Source organism: Psammomys obesus, unplaced genomic scaffold (genome assembly GCF_907164565.1).
Source record: "Psammomys obesus unplaced genomic scaffold, mPsaObe1.curated_primary_1811, whole genome shotgun sequence".
NCBI lineage: Eukaryota > Metazoa > Chordata > Mammalia > Rodentia > Muridae > Psammomys > Psammomys obesus.
The window spans coordinates 2,156,835-2,176,453 of NW_026591560.1; the positions used below are offsets into that span (position 1 = coordinate 2,156,835).

The window sequence follows — 19,619 nt, forward strand, 5'->3', positions numbered from 1 at the left end:
AAATGTTCCCAGCTGGGTCTGTGAGAGCCTGCAGCACAGGCCTACAGGCCGTGGTTCCCAACGTGCGCTTAAGTGCTTGCAACTGCACAGCAGGGGAAGTGAACCAGAGCAGCAGTCAGAATAATCTCAGTATGGGACCATGACCCACAAGACTGTGTGGGTCCCTGGGTCGGGGGCGGGGGGATCTTTAATCCCTGAACTTGAGAGGCAGAGGCAGGTGGATCTCTGAGTTAAAGACCAGCCTGGTCTACAGAGTGAGTTCCAGGACAGCCAGGGCTACACAGTGAAACCTTGTCCCTCCAAAAACAAACAAACCCGAAAAGGGGGGAGGGACATTTTATTTTCAAGACTTCTGTGTTTGTGTCTTGCTGTGTAGTCACTGTGTGACCCAAGATGGCCCCAAGCTGGTGAAAATTCTGCCTTAACCTCCTGAATGCCGGGATTGCAGTCCTACACCATGACCTGCTTTCATTCATGTTCAGAAGCAAAGTCTTGCTTAGAGAGCCCTATAGAGACAGTAAAGATAAAAACAACAACAAAACAAAAACCAAGGAACTGCTCACTGTCAACAATTACTGATAGGTCCCAGGGGTGCACACTGCTATAGGGCTTGCTTAGGAGGCACAGTTCCCTGGATTTTAACTCAAAGAATTTAGAAAGAAAAAGGAAGACAAAACAAAACATGTCAATAGTGGAGAGGGAGGAATAACCAAACCAAATCTCTGGAGAAGGAAGGTTAGTGATAATAGAGGGTTTGTTTGTTTGTTACAAAACTTTTATTTATTTATGTATTTAATGTATATGAATGCTCTATCTTCATGTACACCTGCATGCCAAAAAGGGCATCAGATCCCATTATAGATGGTTGTGAGCCACCATGTGGTGCTGGGAATTGAACTCAGGTCCTCTAAGGAAGAGTAGACAGTGCTCTTAACTGCTGAGCCATCTCTCCAGCCCCTAATGGAGGGTTTGTAAGTGGGAGTGACATTTTCATTTTCTGGCGCCAGAGCTGGTAAAATTGTTCACTAACTATTGGATTGAACAGGTCTTCTAATGGAGCTAAGTGATTGAACAATAGCACCTAGCATGTGTTAAATCCTGTGTTTGATATCTGTCATCTCACACATGAGGAAAATGAACATGTGTGTTGTGTGCCCTGTTTTGTGTACTAGTGGTATTTCAGAACAATAAGATAAAAGCAGAAACAAAAATCACATCCCGAGGTGTGGCAGTGTGTGCCTGTAATTGTTGAAGGATGGTCTTGTATGCTGACTTCTGTGCGCTGAGATCTGGTTGCAGACCAGACGTGGGCATTATCATTTCTATGAAGAATCTCTGGTCTCAGTGTTGTATAAACATTGCTCAATTATCTCTGATTGGTTAATAAAGAAGCTCATTAGTCTATAACTGGGCAGAGGAGACAGAAGGCTGGACTTCTGTTCCCAGTCAGAGGGTCTCAGGTAAGGACCAAAGAAGAAGAAGAGAAGAGAGAGAGGAGGAGGTGGCCATGAGGACAGAGAGAGAAAGCAGGAGGCAAGGACAGACTGAGGCAAGTTCCACAGGGACGCGGCTGGGAGGCAGCCAGCTCAGCATAGATGGCTTAGAATAGATGAATTCTGCACAGTTACAGTGCTTCAAGCTCATTAATTAATATGATAGGTCAATTGTTTGGAAGCTACGGCGGGTATTAGAAAAGGCCTTTAATTCAACATATAATTTCAGCATCTGGGAGGCAGAAGCAGGAGGATTGAGAGTTGGAGACTAGCATCAGCTCTGTAGTAAGACAGTCCCCCAAAGCGTCAGAACAAGACAAACCAACCATAGCAAAACAAGATTTGAACTAACAATCAGGTGGTGAGTCCGAAACTGCTCTGACAGGAGTTTGTGTCCAGGCAAAGCCTACAGCCCAGCCTGGAAGAGGTAGCGCACACCCTCCACCGGTGGCTATGACCAGTAACAATGCTTGCACTTCCTGACGTACATCCAGGTACAAAGCGAGGTGTGGTTAGGCCGTCAGCAACGGCCTAAAGATGACAGGTGCAGGGGCAACCAAAACAGGAATAAAAACTCATTTTTTTTTTTTTCAGTCAGACATGGTGACACACACCTTGAAGACAGAGGCAGGTAGAGCTCAGTGAGTTCAAGACCAACCTGGTCTGTACAGAGAGTTTTGGGACAGCCAAGGAGAGAATAGATATCTGTCTCCAAAGAAAAATGATTTTATTCATAAAATATCTTTTTTAAATCACATGAATGTCAACATCTATGACCAAAAATCGCCTAAATTTTAAAGAGAGACAGAATCCAGCCTTGAATCAAACAACTCATCTCTCCTTGCCAGGAGGGTAGAGAGCCGGAAGGCACAGTGAGTGCCTCTCAACACATGTCTACCCCTGCTTCAGGAAAGTGAACATGGATACCTCAGCTTCCTGAAAAAGCCAATCCTCCGTTCCCACTGTGGCTCTGTGCCAGAGCCTCCCTTACTCCATGTTTGAGTCACTTACTCCGTGTTTGAGTCACTCGGCCAGAACACTCTACTTAATTGGCAGTAGAAAAAGCTAAAGGGAGCGTTGTGGACAGCTAGACTGGGCTCCCAAGTGGCCCTGACTAACCTGCCTTGTTGAGAGCTGGTGGCTTGCATCAAGTGCTGACCCTGGACGTGAATGCAGAAGACCAGTCTCTGGAAAGGACGTGGACCTCAGCCCCAGCCCCCAGCCATGGGTCCTGCATGGAGCCTGAGACCCTCGGTGCTTCCATCTTGACTAGTGCAGCCAGGCAGAGGCCTGGCTGAAGCTATCTTGACTCAGGCTGTCAGCCAGCATGGGGTAAAGGAAGGAGAGGCTGGCGCTTCCCTTTGTGGTAGGAGTTTCTTGGAAGGACTTGGGATCGGGCAGGGCTGTCTCATACTCTGTGCTGGACCACGATTGTACTTGGTCACAGAGAGAAGTGGCAGGCAGAGGGCTGACTGCTGGGAGGAGGAGGAGGCTGGCACCAAGCTCAGCCTCCTTGTCCACTCTCCTCCCTCCTCAGAAGCTGCGCTGCAACTTTGAGCTCCTTCAAATCCCCTGGAGGAACACCACTCAGCTTCTAAAGCATGACTGCGTGCGGATGTAGCCGGCCCCGGGGTGCCAGTGGCGGGCCCCCAAGAACAAGCATGGTGATGGAGGCAGCTCAGGGCCATGGGCCATGTCTGTAGCAATAAATCTGTAGCTCTGCTTCTTGCATTGGTTTCTCCTGTGTGTTTCACTCACCCTGAGCCTCAGTCTGCTCTCAGTGACTCTCAGAACCCCACAGCTGACAGGCTACCTCTGCCATCCGCGTCGATCTCTGCTGGCCTGGCCCCAACAGTACTGAACACACAGGGACAGCTCTACAGTATGGACCCTCAAATATTCAGAGTCTCAAACAGAGAAGGGCCAACTACCAGCACTCTTAAGCACAGAGTCCCTACATATGTGATGAGACTAAAGAGCGAAGTCACAGAAGCTAAGACTACCCAGGACATTGGGTCTCTGTGAGCACTCAGAAAGGGAAGCAGGACCCTGACGACCTCAGCACGCAGAAGTACACCTGGTTGGGGCGAACACTGAAGTTCCAACCTCCAAACACTCCTGTGCACGGGCACGGCAGCACAGGCCTGTGGTCCCACAGAGGCAGGTGGAGCTCTGTGAGTTTGAGGCCAGCCTGGTCTACAAAGTGAGTACAGGATAGACAAGACTACACAGAGAAACCCTGTCTCGAAAAACCAAAAACAAGACAAACAAAACCTCAAACACTCTTGTGCATACTGGTGGCTAGAGGTGGCTGCCTGTCCTTCAGAACCACTGGAGGCCATGAGGCTAAGACAGTCCCTCTCTCATCCTCCCCAGAGGCACAGTACCTTGCCCTGGGCAAGATATCTGAAAGGAGCTGGACACATAGCCCAAGAGAGGTAAAATCAAATCTACAGCACCCAGAAGGGGTGAGTCCCCAAGAGAGAGACCATTCAAAGGTTCAATATTTTAAAAATTACTTTATTTATCTGAGTGGACACGGATGTAACACAGCATATGCGAAAGTGAGACAAGCTGTGGAGTCGGTTCTCTTCTTCCACCGCATGGGTCCCGGGGATCAAGCTCAGTTTTGGCTGAAAGCATCTTTATTTGCTGTGCCATTTCACCAGCTGCAACTGCAATATTCTGGGCACACTTTACATGGAAGCTGAAATCCTCCTTCATTCTTCTCGAGAGAACTCATCAGTATAAGTGTCAGAAAGGCAGACACACACACACACACACACACACACACACACACACAGAGTGATGCAGGATGTGCTCAAATGCTCCAAGAACCATGGGCACGCCATGAAAACCATCGACCCCAACAGTAGAGGCCACACAGAAGGAGCATGCCCCAGAAAGACAACCCAGAGATGGGTGCATACATCCCAAACTCCAAAGCCTGAGCCTCTTGTGCCCTGCCAAAGGTGTGCTCTGATGCCAGGCACATAGCCACACCTGGGGTCAGGACACAGTGAGTGAGTGCTTTGTGAGCACCAGGTATCAGCAATGTCAGGCCCAAGCTGGAAGTATAGGGGTGGCATGAAAAGCACCCTAGTTCAGGCTCTCTGTGACCACCACAGTCGGCACAGTAATGATCCCCAAGAGGCAGGAAGGCAGTTTGGTTCAAAGTTCAAGAGTATGACAGCCTAGCATCCTCTTTCACAGCTCATGATCCCTTCCCTTTAAATAAGGCCTCACACCTCACTTTCCTCAGCTTCTGTCTCCCAACTGTCCTCTCCCAGTTATTGGGTTCCTTGGGGGCCTGGATTTTGGCAGTTTCAGGCCCAGGCTAGGGTCCTACGGGCTGTGAGATGAATCTAAATACAGTAGTTACATATTAGATAGTATTGAGAAAATGAAGAAAAATAGTATGGTTACTTTCACGCAAAGTTAAAAAAAAGTCAAATCTTGCTTAGTGATTCAAACTCAATAGTGATTCAACTGGATAAAAAGCAAGAAAAGTACTTATTGCAGAAGCTAATAGACAGAGTCAGGTGTGTGGCAACTCCTGCCTGCAACCCTGTGATTCACGAAGCAGAGGCAGGGGGGATGGAGAGATAGTTCCAGGATAGTTTATAATTCCAGGCTACATTTGGAGACCCTTTTAAAATAAAATTTCAAATTTTATTTAAAAAAAAATTTAATATTAAATAAAAATTCCAGAGGACTGGGGATATGGCTTAGAGGTTAAGAGCTTTGGCAGTAGCCGGCCACCCTGGCGCACACCTGTAATCTCAGCACTCGGGAGGCAGAGGCAAGTGGATCTCTGTGAGTTCAAGGCCAGCCTGGTCTACAAAGCGAGTCCAGGACAGCCAGGGCTACACAGAGAAACCCTGTCTTGAAAAAACAAAAACAAATGAACAAACAAACAAACAAACAAACAAAAAATAAAGCATTGGTTGCTCTTCCACAAGACTGGGGCTCAATTCTCAGCACCCATGTGGCAGCTTACAACCGTCTGTAATTCCAGTTTTAGGGGAGTTGACACAATATATGTGAAATAAAAATAAATAAATAGGGGCTGGAGAGATGGCTCAGAGATTAAGAGCACTAGTTGCTCTTTCAACTGAGTTCAACTCCCACCTCGGTTCAACTCCCAACATGGTGACTTTTAACCATCCGTAATGAGACCTGGCACCCTCTTCTGGCCTGCAGGTACACATGCAGGCAGAATGCTGTATAAACAATAAATAAATATATCCTTAAAATAAATAAATAAATAAATAAATAAATAAAGAAAGAAAGAAAGAAAGAAAGAAGAAGAAAGAAAGGTAAGACAAGGTCAAGTTGGCTGACCTTTCCAGTTCTTTTTTGTGTGTGTCTTGTGTCTTCTTTATCACTCTACATTAGTCTTTTTTTTTTTTTTAATTTATTGACAATTTATTCACTTTGTATCCCAGCTGTAGCCCCCTCCCTCAGTCTCCATTAGTGTTTGAGACAGGGTCTCTTACTGAAGCTGGGACTCACTGGTTCTCTTAGACTGTCTGGCCAGCAAGGCCTGGGGATCCTCCTGCCTGTCTCCCCAGCCTGAGAGTACTTGTGTGTGTCATCACATCTGTTTCTTTACATGGATGCTAGAGATATGAACTCAGTTCTCATGCTTGAGCAGCAAACACCTTAGTAGAGAAGACAACTACTCGGCCACTGCCTTTTGTTGATGAAGCTGAATCTCCTTATATAGCCCAGGCCAGCCTCTGAATCACAAGGCTTGATTCTTTTGCCTTAGCCTTCTAAATATTGGGGCTGCAGACATGAACCACTATGTTCAATTTTGCTATTGCCCTTTCTTTCTTTCTTTCTTTCTTTCTTTCTTTCTTTCTTTCTTTCTCTCTCTCTCTCTCTCTCTCTTTCTTCCTACCTTCCTTCTTTTCTCTCTTTCCTTCGTTTACTTGTTTGTTCTTTGAGCAGGTCTCACTGTATAGCCCTAGCTGGACTTAGAACTTGTTCTGTAGCCCAGGCTGGCCTCAAACTCATAGAGCTCTGCCTGCCTCTGCCCAAGTGCTGAGATTAACTGTGTGTGCTACCATACCCAGAACTCTTTAACTCATACCTCTCCTCTCCTCCTCTCCTCCTCTCCTCTTCTCCTCCTCCCCTCCCCTCCTCCCCTCCCCCTCTCCTCTCCTCCCCTCCTCTCCTCCTCCCCTCCTCTCCCCTCCCCTCCTCTCCTCTCTTCTCTTCTCTTCTCTCCTCTCCTCTCCTCTTCTCTTCTCTCTTGTCCTCGTCATTTGACTTAGAGGACTCATGAGCCTAGGCTAGCCTCACATTTGTTTTGTAGCTGAAGATGACTTTGAACTTTGGATCCTTTTTTTCTACCTGCAGAGTGCTGGGCTTACAGGCATGTGCTATAATGCCTGTGTAGCTTTTCCATTTCTGGACCTTAAGGCTAGAAATATGTGCTGAATCTGCAATCACTTGCCAAGAGGAACATAAGTCTTATGCGGGGCATTGTGAGCATCCCACCCACGAAGGTGGCCATAAGCAGGACCCAGCTGTGGCTGCAGTCACTTCCTGGGAGCTTTCCCCGTCTGCAGTCCAAACTGGTGACTCAAGCTTCTCTGGCCTTTCAGTTTGTGATATGTGGCTGATGTTGGCATCAGCAGACTCTGGGACCGAGACCCAGCTCCGTGCTGTCACCCCAACAGCTTGAGGAGTTACCCTAATCTTTTAGAACGTCAGCTCAGGTAGACGCTGTAGCTTTGCTTTTTATGTGGAAACATTCAGAAGGAACCAGTATGAAGTAGGCGTGGGGTTTGTTGGAGATAGAAAGGCTCTCAGGGAAGGAGCAAAGAACAGGTGCCAGCTTCTGAGTGTCACAGCTCATTAAAATACTGTTTTTCATTTTTTGTTTTTTGTTTTTGAGACAGGGTTTTCCCATGTAGCCCTGCCCATCCTGAAACTCACTCTGTAGACCAGGCTGGCCTAGAACTCACAGAGATCCACCTGGCTCATTGCTGGAATTAGAGGCATATGCCACCAAGCAAAAATAAAACACACACACACATAAAGGCGCAAGGTTTTTTTTTTTTCCTTTCTTTTTTTCTTTTTGTGTGCTAAGCTATGCAGTCATAGGGAATGGGTTCTAGTGGCTCAGGCCTCTTCTGTTGGCCTCACTAAGTGTGCTTCTCCACGCAACGTGGGACAGCCTGACGCAGCAGTTAAACCTTTCCCTTTGGCTTCTCTCACCCCTGATTGTTTTCTCTCACCAGCTTCAGGAAGCTGCTTTGGCAATCCCTGCATTAACGCTCTTCCTAAGAATCTTGCCCTTAACTTGCTTGGAATAATAGAAGTGTAAGAGGAAAACTATGAAGAAACAGGGCTGGAACAATTGTGGGACCATTGTGTATTGTCACGAGCAGGGAAGAGGGTTAGGATGAGGCCCGTAGCATGCTGAGTGACACAGAATCCTTCTATGCGGCATTCCTTGGACAGTGCCGTTCCTTTGATGTCTACAGTCTCGCCCTTCTTGTGGATTCTTATGTATTCAGCCAAAGGAGCAACTCAATGTTTCCTAAAAGGCATACCACAGGTCCCCTCCTTTCTTCATGGGGTTTGTCATTTGGTGAGTTATTGGAAGATAGTTGCTGCAGCAGAAAGGCAAGAATCAATTTCTTTTAAAATCTAAAAACAGACTGGGCAGCGGTGGCACACACCTTTACTCCCAGCACGCAGGAGGCAGAGGCAGGCGGATCTCTGCTAGGCCAGCCTGGTCTACAGATCAAGTTCCAGGACAGCTAGGGCTGTTACACAGAGAAACCTTGTCTCAAAAGAACTAAAAATAAATAAATAACAAACCAAAACATTTTGTTATGTTTTGTGTTTGTTTTTTTGAGACAGGGCCTCCGTACATACCGCTGACTGTCCTGGAACTCACAGGTGTATCTGCCAGCCTCTGCCTCCACAGTGATGGGATTAAAGGCGTGGCCACCACACCCTGCTATTTTTACTTTAGGTGTATGAGTGTTTACCTGCACGAGTGTCTGTCTGTGTACACATGCACAGTGCCAGAACTGGCCAGAAGAGTGTTGTATGCTCTAGACCTGGAGTTACAGGCAGCTGTGAGTTGTCATGTGGGTGCAGGAGCCAAATCCTGGTCCTTGAAAGAGAAGCGAGTTCTCTTAACCTCTGAGTTGTCTCTCCAGCCTGAGTATGGCCTTCTTAAGGGAAAGTCACTGTTTCTGGGATTAAGGGATTTCTGCTGAGGTTCCTAGCAAATTGTAAGTTTACAGGTGGGAAGAGAGACAGAAGATGTTAATTTGTGTTAGAATCCTTGATTTTTGACTGGTGGAAGATTTCAACCAGACTCTGGTGTGAGGAAGCCCTTTTCCTTTACATGTCTGGAGTGTTTCCTGACTACCCTGCCTCACAGACAAGCTCAGCCTCACCCACATACACGACACTGTCACACAGGCCAGTTTGCTTGGACAGGGGTTTCAAGGAGACCTCCATGAAACACTTGCCTGGCTCCTGTTCATAATGGTTACCTGGCTTTGTCTTCCTGTCTCTGGCCCCGGACCCTGGTGGGGCTCTGTATGACATATGACAGACTGTCTGCCCTGTTCCCTTATCACTTGTTTCCCTGATTCTCCCACAGGCTTTGTTTCTAAAGGGTCTGAAACCTGCTTCACCTTTCCCTTGGGCCATGGGCTGTGCGTGAGACAAGTTGGCAAGCCTGGAATCCCTTATCAGGGCCCTGTACTGCAACCCACATAAGTTCCTGGATCAGTCTTGGGGCAGCAGGGGACAAAGGGCCCCTGTATAGTATAATCAAGTGGTCTCTCACAGGTCCAGATCCAACTCAGCCTACCAGAGAGACGGAGGCTGCTGTGCTGGTGAGGAAAGCAAACCTGGTCAGTGAGGATTGGAGTGGGGTTTCCTAGTGTCCATATAAAGTGTCCATACCCGCCCACTGGCCTAAGAACATGGGTGAGCTCCGCCTTCATCCTTGTGCCCAGCCAGGACTGGATCCCTCAGCCCCTCTGGTCTTCAGTGTTCAGACCTGGTCCTAGAGCTTATGATCCAGTGCCCTGATCCTAGGGCCACTGGGCTCTTTCCTTCTGCCCCTGGCAAGAAAGAAACAGGGATGAACATAGCCCAGCACCTCCCTTACCCGGCCAGGTGGCATGCCAGTAATATTGAAGGCATGCAGTGTGAGCTGACAGCTGTCCATCATGATCTCGGTGTCCTTCCAAACAAAGATTAGGGCTTTCTGTGTGTCACTACTGGGTCTGGATGGAGTGCCAGCTAGGCCTTCTGTTCAACAAAGCCATCTTTACTCCCAGAGATTTGAAGCAATTTGCTCCATTGCCCTGAGCCTCATCTCCTCCATTTCACAGTGCACAGATGGGAAACCTCCATCAGCTGCAAATGGGAAGGCCCTGGCATTCAGGGGAACTCCTTCATGGAGTCACCGCTGGATTGCAGGTGTCCTTTAGTCACCATTGGGCCACAGGTGTCCTTGTTATAAAGTTTTCTTTCCAGGATGTGGTATGGCAGAGAGAGGGAGCAGAGCCCAGGGGAAGGAATGTCCTCCACCTACTTGAAGACTCAGGCAAAAGAATTCTGGGGACAGCGGTAAGGCCCTAGAGGGCCCGATCCCAGTGAGAAGAATGGGTTGTGTGGTTTATCAAGACCTACCAGGCTAGTAGCCAGAGAAGAGTGCTGTGGGCAACTTAGGTTGTGTGTGTGGGGTCTCTGGGCCACAATACCGCTGGGGCCTGTGTCCTGTGGCCAGTGGGGATAGCCAATTTTTAGCTTATGCTTGGCCCACCACCTCCGCAGGATGGGGTGGCACCATCTAGCCTGTCTAGCCCAGTGTACCGTCTAGCCCAGTCCCCACTTCTGACCCTCCTTCTTTGGTCTCATTTTTTTTTTTTTTTTTTTTTTTTCGTAGGAAGAGGTAACAGCCACTGCTGAGCAGAACCAGCATGAGAATGAAACAGGCCAGGCCCTGGAGCAAAGCCAGCCGTATGGCTAGAGCTTCCCTGGCAGGAGAGTAGATTGGGTGCCGGTGATCCACGAACTCATCTACTCTTCCGGTCAGTAACTCATGCGCCTTGCCTTCTCTGCTTGCTCTGCACCTTATGTTTTGAGACAGGGACTCTTGCTGAACCAGGAGCTCCGGGAAGCTCTCTGTTTTCTCTGGGGGTGCTGGAGAGCTGAAGGCAGGCCCCCACGCTTGCCTGGCAGACACTGTGCCCGCCGTCACCCCAGCCCCTCCAACTGAGCAATTTTTGAAGGATCTGTAGGAGGAACTTGTGCCTGTGACTGGATTGCACAGCGGGTGAGCAGAGCTGGGAGAACTCGGTGCTGGGGAGGCCCCCTGGCCCCTTGGTGCTGCTTCGCCTACGACGCCCTGTGAGCTGGCCGTGTTTCTTGCTCTACTCCCTTCCCAGGGTCCCCCAACTCAGGGCCTCTGCCCGGTTAAGACTTATAGGTCAAGGTTGGGGTAGTTTTCTTCCATATTGGTGTCTCCAGACACTGCATACCTGGCCTGCAATGGACCTTGTTTGAAGTCTCCAGGAGGTAGGAATAGTTTGTCCTTTGTTTGTTTGTTTTTGAGACGAAGCCTTACTATGTAGCACTGGCCCGGAACTCACTGTGGAGACCAAGCTAGCCCTGAACTCACAGAGCTCTGCCTGCTTCAGCCACAGCAGGGATCGCCTGGGAGTTTCTCTTTCATAGCTAGGCTGTCAGGTAGAGCAGGCTCATAGCTGGAAGGGGTGGTGATCACACTCCGGGCCGAGGTCTAGTATTGGGGGAGGGGTGTACTGGGTGCCTGCCTGTAATGTTCACCTCTGCAGTGCTGCTACTGGTCAAGCTGGTCATCTGCTAGGTGCTGGAAGCAGCCACTTCTCCCAAGTCCCATTTAAGACCCTCAGGAAGGGCCAGTAAGATGGCTGGGCGGGTAAAGATGCTTGCTGCTGAGGCCGAAGACCTGGGTCCAAACTTCTGAACGGCTATGGTGGAAGGAGAGAACCAGTTCTGGAAGGCCAACCTCTGACCTTCTACACGTGCATGCTGTGGCACACACCCCTCCCTTCCTGAGGCATGAGTAACCCTCCTCAAAAATAAAACATAAATTTAAAAATGTAAAAAAAAAAAAAAAAAAAAAGACAAAAGGAAAAAGGGGTGTGTGGGGGGGAGGCATGGAACTGGTTTTTTTAAAAAGCCCCTGAGGGAAGGAAATTCTGCCAGAATGAGTCCCCATGCCGGTTCTTCCAAAACACTATAGGATTTCCTAACTTGTTAGCACCCTAGGATTGGTCTAGGGTCCCTAAGGACAACAGCCTGGAACCGTCCTTGTTAGAACAACACAGCTTTAGGAGAAGAGAATTGTCACCCTTTCCCCCATAGGACACCGACGCCTGAATGGCCAAAGTCACCCAGTTGGAAAGATGGCACCTGGTATGACAACCCCTCCTTTGGGATTCAGGGAACATAGGCTTGTAATCCTTACCTGGAAAGACACAGATTCGAGGTCTGCCCGGCCACAGAGCAAGGTCAAGGTCATACCGGGTGACTGAACAAGCCCCTATCTAAAAATAGTGAAAACAGGACTGAAGATACGGCTCAGCGGTGAAGTGTTTGCCCAGCATGCACAGACTCTAGGCGTAAGCTCAACAAAGCAAAACGTGGCTGTGGACACCAGCTGGTAGACTGTTTGTCTAACATGCATGAAGCCCTGAATTCTCAGCACGTGTGATGGTAATCCCAGCACAAGAAGGTAGAGGCAGGAAGATCAGAAGTTCAAGGTCAGCCTTGGATACATAAGACCTTATTTCATAACACACACACACACACACACACACACACACACACACACACACTCAATTTAAGCTGTTCAGTGTTCTCACTTACTAGGGACCAGCTGATGTCTTTGAACAAATTCTCCCTTCTGCACTGTTCCCACCTCTGCAAAGTTCAAGGGTCAGCCACCCCCTCTCACTACGGCTGTGAGAGTTAGCACCTGGCCTCTCCTAGGCTCAGATTTTTATCTGTGTCAGTTAATTGAATCCTTACATTTATTTTCTAGAAGAAATGGAGGCCAGAGGTTGTAATTTCTTAAAAAAAAAAAAAAAAAAAAAATCATCACACAAGAAAATGGTGGCGATAGTAAGAGGTTAACCATAGCTGCTTTTGGCAATTCACACTGCCCTGACCCCTGTGGTGGCCTTTGGTTTTGGTGAACTGTCACTGTCTTCTCCCTCCTGTGTGATAGGAGGGACAGGCCAGTGTCCCCACAAGTAGAGGTCCTGGGACCTGTGTGCCACCCCTGGTCCTTCCAGGACCTAGGTGGGGGAGGTACAGCCGCCTACAAGCACCTGCAAGCGGGTCCAGGCGTGCTCAGGGAACAGGCAGGCGGTGGGCGGGGCCGGGAGGGGCCGGGAGCCGGTAAAAGCCGCGCAGGATGGAGCTCCTCACGGAATCGGTGGCTATGGAGCGTGTGTCCTTCCCGCTGGCACTGGGCCTGGGCCTGCTCGCATTCTGCCTTCTGACGCTGTCCCCGGACGTCCGCGCCGAGCTGCGGAGCCGCAGGACCGGAGAACGCCAGTACCTGTCTCCAGATGACCCAAGGGTGCAGAAGGCGGCGCAGGCAGCTGTGGCCAGCTACAATATGGACAGCAACAGCCTCTACTACTTCCGAGACACCAAAGTCATCGATGCGAAGTATCAGGTGTGGTGGCTGGGGATGTATGGGACAGAGTGGGACAGAATGCTGTGGACAGGGAGCGGGACAATTTGGAGAGGGAGAGGGGTGCGGGGGAGGGAGCAAGCCAGAGAGCGGCTTGGCCAGCTACCAAACACAAGGGGGCACTAAAACCAATCACAACGCCCGGTCCATTCCACAAAATACTTGCCAGCAAAACAAAACCGATAAAACGGCAAAACCTATGGCAACCAAACCTAAATATCGAAGAAATGCAAGATTCAACCTCCTTTGGCATAACTAACTCACTGCCCTACTCCTGCCAGACGGAGTGGGAGGGGCCACCCTCCTCAGCTACCTAGCTGCAGACAGGTTTCCTGCAGGGCCCAGGGCTCTGCCGTCACCCCTAAATCACACCTAGAAGCCCTCCCCTCCCCTCCAGGTCTGAATGCTTTTAGGCCAGAGGAAGAGAAAGAGTAGAAACACAGGCTGGCCTCCCAGGCGTCTCTCACCTGCCCTACCTTATCCTCAGCTGGTGGCGGGCCTCAAGTACTACCTGCTTGTGGAGATGCAGAGCACAGAGTGCAGAAAGACCAGAGTCTCTGGAGACCACATGGACCTCACCGCCTGCCCCCTGGCAGTAGGTGGACAGGAGGAGGTAAGATCACCGGCCCCAGTCCAGCCACGTGCAGAATCTGAGGCCCTTAGCTCGTCCATCCTGACTAGTCTATCTGGTCAGGCAAAGGCCTGGCTGGACCTGTCCTGTCCGGCCTTTGTGTGATTCGGGCCAGGGTGGGGTCCCGGAAGGAGAGACTGGGGCTTTCTCTTGGGGTGGGAGTTGCCTGATAGATCTGGGATCATCTCCTGCCATCCAACTTCATGTTTTGGGACCAGTTGTAGTCTGTCCCTGGCTCCAGAAAGAAGTGGCAGGCAGAGGGCTGACTGCTGGGAGGAGGAGGCTGGCACCAAGCTCAGCCTCCTTGTCCACTCTCCTCCCTCCTCAGAAGCTGCGCTGCAACTTTGAGCTCCTTCAAATCCCCTGGAGGAACACCACTCAGCTTCTAAAGCATGACTGCGTGCGGATGTAGCCGGCCCCGGGGTGCCAGTGGCGGGCCCCCAAGAACAAGCATGGTGATGGAGGCAGCTCAGGGCCATGGGCCATGTCTGTAGCAATAAATCTGTAGCTCTGCTTCTTGCATTGGTTTCTCCTGTGTGTTTCACTCACCCTGAGCCTCAGTCTGCTCTCAGTGACTCTCAGAACCCCACAGCTGACAGGGTCCTGCGCCCTTGCCCCCGGGCAGCACGGAGGAGGATGTGGCCCTCAAATGGGAAGCCCTTCTGCTAGACACTTTCAGTGGACTCAGAGATAAGGAAGAAACAAAGTCTTGGGAGAGAGATGTTGCTCCGAGACTAGTTACAGTAGGGATGTCTGTGTGAATGGGACCAGCATCTTTTCCTGGGTTCATGCTGGGACTCTGAGGGGAAGGACAGAAATGAGAAAAGACAGTCAAAAGCTGGGGTCCGGATGGCTGCAAAGGGTGATGACCCAGGCCAGAGAGTTTATTAGTGGCAGAGCTCTTTTTATTGTCCTCAAATGAGGACACAGTAAAGAACACCCGACAGGGAAAGGGACCTCGTTTTCCTTCAGCGAGATACGCTGTGCGACAGCAAACACAGCACTTCATGTCTCAGTGTCTGCAACTTTTTTTTTTTTTTTTTTTTTTTGGTGTTTTGAGACAGGGTTTCTCTGTGTAGCCCTGGCTGTCCTGGAACTCACTCTGTAAACCAGGCTGGCCTCAAACTCAGAGATCTTTCTGCCTCTGCTGGGATGAAAGGTGTGCCCAGTGTGTCTGGAACATTTGACCACATACAGCTGGAGGAAAGGTCAAGTTCCCAGACTTCGGCCCTCTGAAGCCCTGACAGCAGGCCACAGCTGGCCCTAAGGGGCCTAACTCTGATTGCATAGGCGGCCCCCAGGCACTCTTCAATCCACTCTAGCCCAAACCCTCAGTACTCACCAGTAGTGTGAGATGTTTGTGGGTGCTCAACTCCACGGGCCCCACGGCACTGGGTTCCCAGGTCACAGATACTCCCATGCGTACTGTGGCTGGAGGTGACTTCCTTTCTCTCAAAGTTTCCATAGGCCAAGAGGCCCCAAAGCCACTCACATCCTTCTCAGGAGGCTTTTCTCAGTGTTTCTCTCTGGGAAAGATTTCTAAAGGAACCTGGGCTGTGGATCACCAGAGGGAAGAGTGAACTTGCTACCTGGAGGGGTAACTCTCACGGGAGGGACAGGGTCCAGTCAGTGTCATGTTGGATTGGAGGAAACAGGTGTTAGAGTCTTTGTGCACTTATTTGCAGTTGCAGTTCTTGTTATACATTCGTTCAAACAGAGAGAGGAGGGAGGCAGTCACAGGACCCACTCAGGTGCTAGCAGACATTCTAGACATTCCCTGAACATGATAGCAACACAGCCTAGAAAAGCGTGAGCAGAGACAACAGGCACACAGCACATGCTTCAGAGAAGCCGGAAGTAGCCCAGTGCTGAGTACCCGGCACCCCGCCCCCCAAGCCAGCACTTGCATCATGTGCAGAAGTCTTGCTTGGAGACATTGACATCTCCACCCGGGAGGTGGGCCACAGTCATGGGTTGATTTGGAGTACTAGGTGGTACCAGGCTCAATCTGGCATTATGGGGGTGTGTGTGTGTGTGTGTGTGTGTGTGTAAAATGTCTGCTCAATGCCTCCTCCTAAGGTCTCACACCTAACTTGTTCCTGTCTGACTCGCCCCTCCGCCCCAATTATGTGACCTCATGGTCAGCAGCTGAAGCTGGGATCCTCTCTACTGTTCTCAAAGGCCACATCATGGAGGGAATGGAGGCTGACCACTGCCCAGGAAGCCTGACACACTGAGGGGGATGGGTTTGACATTGCCCCAGGGGACTGCTTGTATCCTTTCTCTGCTGGAACCGGATACCCATGGCAGTTTCGTTTGTGTTGTGTCATCACTGGTTGGAAAGTTTTCCAAGTTCTTTCAAGCAGGAGACACCAAGCTCGGAGTCAGTATAGGACAAGTGACAGGAAAGACTTGTTGAATGAATGTGCGCAGGCTGGGGAGAGGCAAGATGCAAGGAAGGCTGTCTCATGGCTTCTCCGCCCCTGGAATCAGTGCCCACATCCCAGATGGCATTTCCTCTGCTTGATGTATTCCTGGGCCTGGGCATGCCTAAGCATGGTTAGAGAGCTTTTGTCTTAAAAGACTGCATTGCTGCCTGGACCAGGCCAGTGCTGAGTATAGGTGTTGGTCAGACCCCCAGCTCCCATTCTGGAGTCCCTCCAGCCCCCATGAAGAGGAAGCTGGTTATAAATGATGGAAGTTGACCAACCATTGATGGGGAGCTCCTGGGCTGGAACTGAACTCCATCTAGACTCAGTGCTTTGCACAAGGGTCCCATTGGTAGTCCCACAGTGGACACAGGGTTTGAGGATACCCTGCCTGGGTTAAAGTGTACTTCTAAGCCCTAAAGCAGGCTGGGCAGAAGCAGCCATTTTCTGTGGCTGTCCCCCAGCAGTAACAGGTCCTTGTTACATGGCCCTGTGCCTGCCTGGAGGCTAAGAGGCCCCCTCGATCCTTTCACTGAGGTTTGGTAGTCTTACTTCAGGTAGGGAAGGGGATGTGAATGACTTTTACCTTCTAGGGTTTTTAATTAAAAAAAATTTATTTATGTGTATGTGTGTCTCTGTGTGGATTGTACATGTGGGTGCAAGGCCCATGGAGGCCAGAAAAAAGTCAGATGCTTTAGAGCTAAATTATAAGAGGTTGTAAGCAGTCTGATGTGGGTGCTGGGATCTGAACTTGGATCCTCTGAAAGAGCAGCAAGTGGTCTTTTTGGTTTTTGTTTTGTTTTGTTTGCTTTTTGCTTGGATTAAAGGTGTGTGCCACCACACTTGGCCCTTTTGGTTTTTTGAGAGTGTTTCATTGTTGTTGCTTTGTTTTGGAGGGATAGCTTTTGGGGGGGGGTTGTTTTGTTTTGTTTTGTTTTCAAGACAGGGTTTCTCTGTGCAGTCCTGGCTGTCTTGGAACTCCCTCTGTAGACCAGGGATCTTTGTGAGACCTCACAGAGATCCACCTGCCTCTGCCTCCCGAGTGCTGGGATCACAGGCATGTGCCAACACCGCCCATGTGGGTTCTTAATATTCCCTTTGTTTTGGTATTCTTACAGCATTCCTGGTAAGCCTGAGTTCCTGGGCGCTGGGCCCCATGCTGGCACCTGATACGTAAAAATTCTGGGATATTTTTGTCTGTTCTTTTTTTTCTTGACCCCAGGCCAGACAGGCTTTCTTCCTCTAAGGACTTTACATTTGGTCTTTCGTCAGCACGCAGACTCCTCTTTCTGTGTCACCCTTCTGATCTCTGCTAGTGCACTGATGGACTGAACGGGGAGGCTGGAACCTGGTAAGGCCAGAGGCGATCCAAGAAGAGCCCCTTCCACACACAACTCTCAACATATGCCTGTGGCCCCTGTCCAACTCCCCATGACCTTTGCTAGCTAGTGAGGACACAGAGGCACCTGGGGTTTCTAAAACTCTGTTGGGACCTCAGTCCAGCATCGTTCTGGATAATAATGCCAGCAGAGTTAGGGACTTGTCCCAATGCACCCAGGCAGGCAGCTCGCCAGCGGCTTGAGTCAATACAGTGGGATTCTTCAGGGTCACTTCCCATAATCATCTTCTCCAGCCTGTAGGGTCAGATAGGGTTCTGTGAGTGAACCAGGGACAGCCTTTGCCAATGCCATGCCACTGTGACTCAGAACCACTTTTGGGTAAGATCTCCTACCCTCAAACCTCTCCCTTCCTTTCCCCTGCCCCTGTCCCTCCTGGGTCACCTCAAATGCAGTGTCCACAATTTCATCGATGACAGATGCTTGGGAACGAAACTTCTGCTGATGAAGTTCCACCGACGCCACCAACTGCAGGAACTGGAAGTGGAGTTCCCGCTGCCTGGATGTGGCAGAGGAATGGCTGGGCTGCCAGGACCCTAACATGGCTCTCCTTGCCATGACCTAGACCTCTGTCTCCATAGGCCTCCTTCTATAGATCTCACTTTTTCACTTCTTAGTTATTTTGTGTATGTGTACATGTTTTTGCACACACGTGGGCATGTGGGTACACATGGTGTTCATATGTGTTTGTACACGTGTGTGAGTGCAGGTATATATGGGCGTATGCATGGGGAGGCCACAAGTCAACATTCGATCTCTTCCTCTACTGTTCTCCACTTTATTTTTTAAGACGGTGTCTGCCATTGAACTTGAGCTCACTGGGACCCTCCTGACTTTACCTCCTCAGCACTGGGATTACAGGTCCATGTGAGCACTGTCTCGCCTAGTGTGTTTTCTTTTGTTGTTTATTTATTTTATTATTTTATGTGAATTGGTGTGTTTTTTTTTATTTTTATGCATGTATGTCTGTACGAAGCTGTCAGATCCCCTAGAACTGAACTTACAGACAGTTGTAAACTGTCATGTGGGTGCTAGGAATTGAACTCAGGTCCTTTGGAAGAATGGCCAGTGCTCTTAGCCACTGAGCCATCTCTCCAGGCCCACGTCGTGTTTTACTTGGGTGTTGGGAATTCAACACAGATCCTCATGCTTGCATGAAGAGCACATCACAGAGAAAGCTATCTCTTCTAGCCTTTCGAATTTTTATTTTGGGATGAGTCCCCAGTGAGTTGCCCAAGACTGGCTTTGAACTTGTGATCCTTCTGCCTCCTCCTCAGGTTACTGAGGTTACAAGCATACACCCTTATACCTGGTGAGCATGTTTCGCAGTACTCAAAAAGTCTGAGTCTGGACCTAGAAGAATCAGCAGTGACTCCTCACTGAACCTCCCATCCTTCCATCTATTTATTTTTACACTTATCTTCTTGCCCATTCATCTACTCAAACCTCTCCATGGACCCATTCAACCATGGCTGATCCAACCACGTGCCCAGCCATTCACTCACCTGTGCAACCATTGCACACCTACCTACCCCTCTGCCTACGTGTTCTTCCCAGGACCCACCCCCTCAGCCTAAACAACCATCCACCCACCCAATTATTTACCTGATTCATTCCTCACTCACTTGTCTGCCCATTGGATCTTATCAACCCACTTGCCAGAAACACTGGGAATAGGAAAAGCAAGCTGCTCCGAGGATGTCGAGGTGAACAAGGAAGAGGTGTTACCCTTGGACCCAGACAACTACAACACACTGTTTAAGTGTCACTACAACGCTGAGGAAATAGCCTGGACTTTATCCAGAAGGGAAAGGAGGATCTAGGAGCAGAGCTTAAGCTCAGTGGAGAGTGAAAGGCCAAAACTATACTGAAAGATACTCTGGTGTGTGTGTGTGTGTGTGTGTGTGTGTGTGTGTGTGTGTGTGTGTG

At 49.7% G+C, this 19,619-nt stretch overlaps 2 protein-coding genes across 2 annotated transcripts in view; one reads left to right on the forward strand and one right to left on the reverse strand.

Moving 5' to 3' along the window:
• The first annotated feature begins 12,889 nt into the window (after positions 1 to 12,889).
• Cst6 (cystatin E/M) lies at positions 12,890 to 14,386 on the forward strand. Its single transcript, XM_055610587.1, has 3 exons — positions 12,890 to 13,215; positions 13,721 to 13,846; positions 14,193 to 14,386. Exons 1-3 carry the CDS (start codon positions 12,949 to 12,951, stop codon positions 14,274 to 14,276), a joined length of 477 nt encoding a protein of 158 aa, XP_055466562.1. The 5' UTR covers positions 12,890 to 12,948; the 3' UTR covers positions 14,277 to 14,386.
• Positions 14,387 to 17,900: 3,514 nt separating this feature from the next.
• Positions 17,901 to 19,619, reverse strand: part of Catsper1 (cation channel sperm associated 1) — an 8,764-nt gene continuing 7,045 nt past the window's right edge. Inside the window, exons 13-14 of the mRNA XM_055610435.1 lie at positions 18,075 to 18,189; positions 17,901 to 17,927 (exon numbers count right to left, since the gene is read on the reverse strand). Of these exons, the coding sequence (XP_055466410.1) occupies positions 17,901 to 17,927; positions 18,075 to 18,189 (142 nt within the window). The remainder of the gene's footprint in view (positions 17,928 to 18,074; positions 18,190 to 19,619) is intronic.

Excerpts from the sequence above, each read along its gene's own strand:
- Cst6 (XM_055610587.1), top strand. The coding sequence starts at position 12,949 with ATGGAGCTCCTCACGGAATCGGTGGCTATGGAGCGTGTGTCCTTCCCG. Across the intron at positions 13,216-13,720 it reads TCATCGATGCGAAGTATCAG|CTGGTGGCGGGCCTCAAGTA; the intron begins GTGTGGTGGCTG and ends CCTTATCCTCAG. Across the intron at positions 13,847-14,192 it reads CAGTAGGTGGACAGGAGGAG|AAGCTGCGCTGCAACTTTGA; the intron begins GTAAGATCACCG and ends CTCCCTCCTCAG.